The sequence below is a fragment of the Prosopis cineraria genome, unplaced genomic scaffold (assembly GCF_029017545.1).
Source record: "Prosopis cineraria cultivar Desert tree isolate PC_DT_omini unplaced genomic scaffold, ASM2901754v1 PC2, whole genome shotgun sequence".
NCBI lineage: Eukaryota > Viridiplantae > Streptophyta > Magnoliopsida > Fabales > Fabaceae > Prosopis > Prosopis cineraria.
The window spans coordinates 10,597,935-10,601,223 of NW_026555333.1; the positions used below are offsets into that span (position 1 = coordinate 10,597,935).

The 3,289-nt window shown below is 28.6% G+C and overlaps 1 protein-coding gene across 1 annotated transcript; it reads left to right on the forward strand.

Moving 5' to 3' along the window:
- Positions 1-836: 836 nt before the first annotated feature.
- LOC129301823 (calcium-binding protein CML37-like) lies at positions 837-1,388 on the forward strand. Its single transcript, XM_054940424.1, has one exon. The coding sequence runs from the start codon at positions 867-869 to the stop codon at positions 1,152-1,154; it is 288 nt and encodes a 95-aa protein (XP_054796399.1). The 5' UTR covers positions 837-866; the 3' UTR covers positions 1,155-1,388.
- The last annotated feature ends 1,901 nt before the right edge of the window (positions 1,389-3,289 follow it).

A 3,289-nucleotide genomic window follows, 5' to 3' on the forward strand; every position in this document is an offset into this window, starting at 1 on the left:
ATGAGATGTTAAGCTTTCTTTTTAGCTTCTCTTTGTATATTTTCAAAGGATTAATAATCATTTTTTTAAAGGAGGGGATAACGTATATCAGTAAGGGTGCCTTTGGAGGGTAAAGTAAATAATAATAATAAAAAAAGAAAGTAATGGGTCAAGGTTGCTATTTCATTTTTCCTTAGTCAACCACGTGCACGTCATCATTTTCAGTCCATGTAAGCGTTCGTTTGAATGTTTCTTGCTGTTTAATGTCAGTGTGTGAGATGCTATATTTTAATTATTTTAAAGTAAAAATGTTATAACAAATACTTTACTATGTGTTTCTGGAAGAAAAATTTAGAGATTAAAATATATCTTTATTCAGTTAAAATTTTAGATTTTATAGAATAAGTGTTTATATTTAGTATCCACCTACCTTACACAAGATCAGTTTTCTTATTTCAATAAAAGGGACACCTATATGTAATATAAAAAAAAAAAAAAAACTCTAGGTAGCTTTTGGCCCTAATGTTTTTCCCCCCTTCAAAAAGAGTGTAAAGGCCCCAATGTTTTTAATAGAATGTGGATGGCATCTTTGTCTTTTGACCACAGTTAATTACCAAAAGAAAGAAGGAAAGAAAGAAGGGCATCTTTTTCAACATACGTGCAAAGAACAGCGAGGGAGTCGTGTCTTGTAAATAAATCCTAAGACATCGTGAATAATGTATTTATCTGTACCATTTACGTTGTTTATAATTTTATTGAATGGATAGCGATGAAATTAAGATTCTGGAGAATGCCATATAAATAGGAAACTAGAGGCATATCACAAGCACGTAGCAACAGAAAGGACAAAGGGATTGGAGGGAGAGGAATAGTACAGCAGAAGAATAATGGCGTTCATAGAACGGAGTGTGCCGTGCGATGGGAAGAGGATGATGAGTCTGGAGGAGTTCAAGCAGTGGCTCCTGAGTTTTGATTCCGACAGCGATGGCAGAATCAACCATTCTGAGCTGAGAGAGGCCGTACGACTCAGCGGAGGGCTTTTTGCTTCCTGGAAGAGCGAAAGAGGCATCAAATCTGCAGACACGAATCACAATGGTTTCATTGACGACAACGAATTCAGAAATCTTGCCCACTTTGCTGACAAGTACTTGAACATCAGAATCACTGGCTTCTGAATCTTCTTTTCTGCTTTCCATGCATGTTTTTGGGTCATCTATCCTAGTCATAAATCTTAGTTGGAAATAAATCCGGAGCATCAGTCGCCAGAGGCTTCTTATCTTATTAATGAAAATTGCAAAGAATTATCTTTAAATTCCGCTTAAGTTGTCATTTTGTTCTACTAAGTTGTACGTCAATGGAGCTTGTGATATTTAATTGCATTAAATTGTTATTTTACTCTAGTAAGTTGTCAATAAAACTTATGGTATTTAATTGTGTTAAATTACATTTTGTTGTACTAAGTTGTCAATAAATTTTATGATATTTAATTGTATTACGAGTAATGGAGTATTTGTGAGCAATATAATTCTCTCTAAAAACTTTGAAATGCTATACATGATGTCAAGGACTAAAATCTTCTAGAGTTGTAAAGATTATTCATGAATATATGTGACGTGTTTTTAGAATTTTTGTTTATGTAAATCTTTTTATAAAACATAAAATCTTCTATTTCTTTCTTAAAGAAAGCAAACTTGATGAAATTGACAGATTTTTAATTTTATAAAATTCATTTATTAATATTAATTTAGTTAGTAATAAGTGAAATATATGCTTGTTAGTCGGATCAGGTTTGAAGTCGAATAAGAGTAGTCCTTGGAATATAATGTCTTCAAAAGCATTGTGGCTTCACATAAGTATTGCGGTGAATATATCATGCAAAAGAAGAACATTAGTTTGTATTTAAAAAAAAAAACAAGAAGAAAAAGAAGAAGAACATTAGATTCACCCGCAGCAACAGGATTATATTCTTTACCTGTGGTCGTGGAGCATACGATTCGTAACTTCTTTTTACTGTTGTTACATAATGTGGCTGCAAGCGATTCTTGTGACTGATATGACAGACAGTGCGTAAAGCAGCAATTCAGCTTTGCACACGTGTCATCCAATAATTGATCTTATTAGGGCCGTCTTTCTGTGTGCGTGAGTGGGTATAACTTCAATAAACAAGGAGTTCTTAGGGATGGGAAACACGCCAGCCTGGTCAGGCTTTTAAGTTAGTACTGAATAAACGGGTTACAAACTAGCTTATAAGTTAATATTTTTACAAGTTAGATTGGATCAATTTATCAAATAAAATAGGTTAAGAAATTTAATCCAACTTATTTTTTAACAGCCAGCCCGTAAAAAATTATCAAAATATTTTTTAATAATTTAAAATTTATATAATATAAATATATATTTATTTTATATTTTTTAAAAAATTAACAATTAAAAATCTTGTAAATAAATAAAATAAATATAGAATTCAACCAAATAAATTCATTTTGTTAGATTTTTATTATCAATTATCTTCTTGCCTAAGTGTGCTATCAATCATTAAGAAAGAAAATTTGAATATAAACTCATATTATTTTTCTCAATAAATTCATATTTATAATTTTAATTAATAGATCTTATGAGATTAATAAATAATATATATTTAAAATATTTCTATAAAAATTAATAAATCATCTTCACAAACTATAACAAAAATGTCATTTGCAAATTATAAAAAGGATTTACACTATATTTCAAATGTGAAGAATATATTTGAAAGTTATAAAGTATATATTTAAGAAATATTATTATTATATATATTTATAAAAATATATAATATAATTAAAAATAAAAAATTATTTTTTTAAATATGCTAACCCTCGGGTCAGCTTGTTTTAGATCGCTATTTTTATGGGCTGAGCTAACTTAGCCTGTTTTAAAAAATGGGTCAATTTTTTTAATCCAACCCGTCAAATTGTGCGTGTACTAGCCCGTAGGCTCAACCCGTTATCCCGTCTCTACTTTAAGTTTAGTTTTTCAAAAATTATTTGATTTTTGAAGCCTAATTTTTATTTAAGGGGTTTAAAGTGGGGCACATAAATCTTTTATTATTGTTATTTTTTATTTTTAAAAGTTAAAAATTTCAATTATAACATTTTATATTTTTTAAAATATAAATTATAATATTTAAAAATTAAAAATATATAATAAAAAATTTAATTTTTAACTATAAAAATATATTTTAAAATTTAAATTCAACTGAACAAATAAAATATTTTATTTTTTTAGAGTTAAAAATTAGAAAGGGTTTAAAAGAGTCGCTCGAGCCAGTTTT

Bases quoted from the DNA above. Each gene is read 5' to 3' on its own strand.
- LOC129301823 (XM_054940424.1), top strand. From the start codon at position 867: ATGGCGTTCATAGAACGGAGTGTGCCGTGCGATGGGAAGAGGATGATG.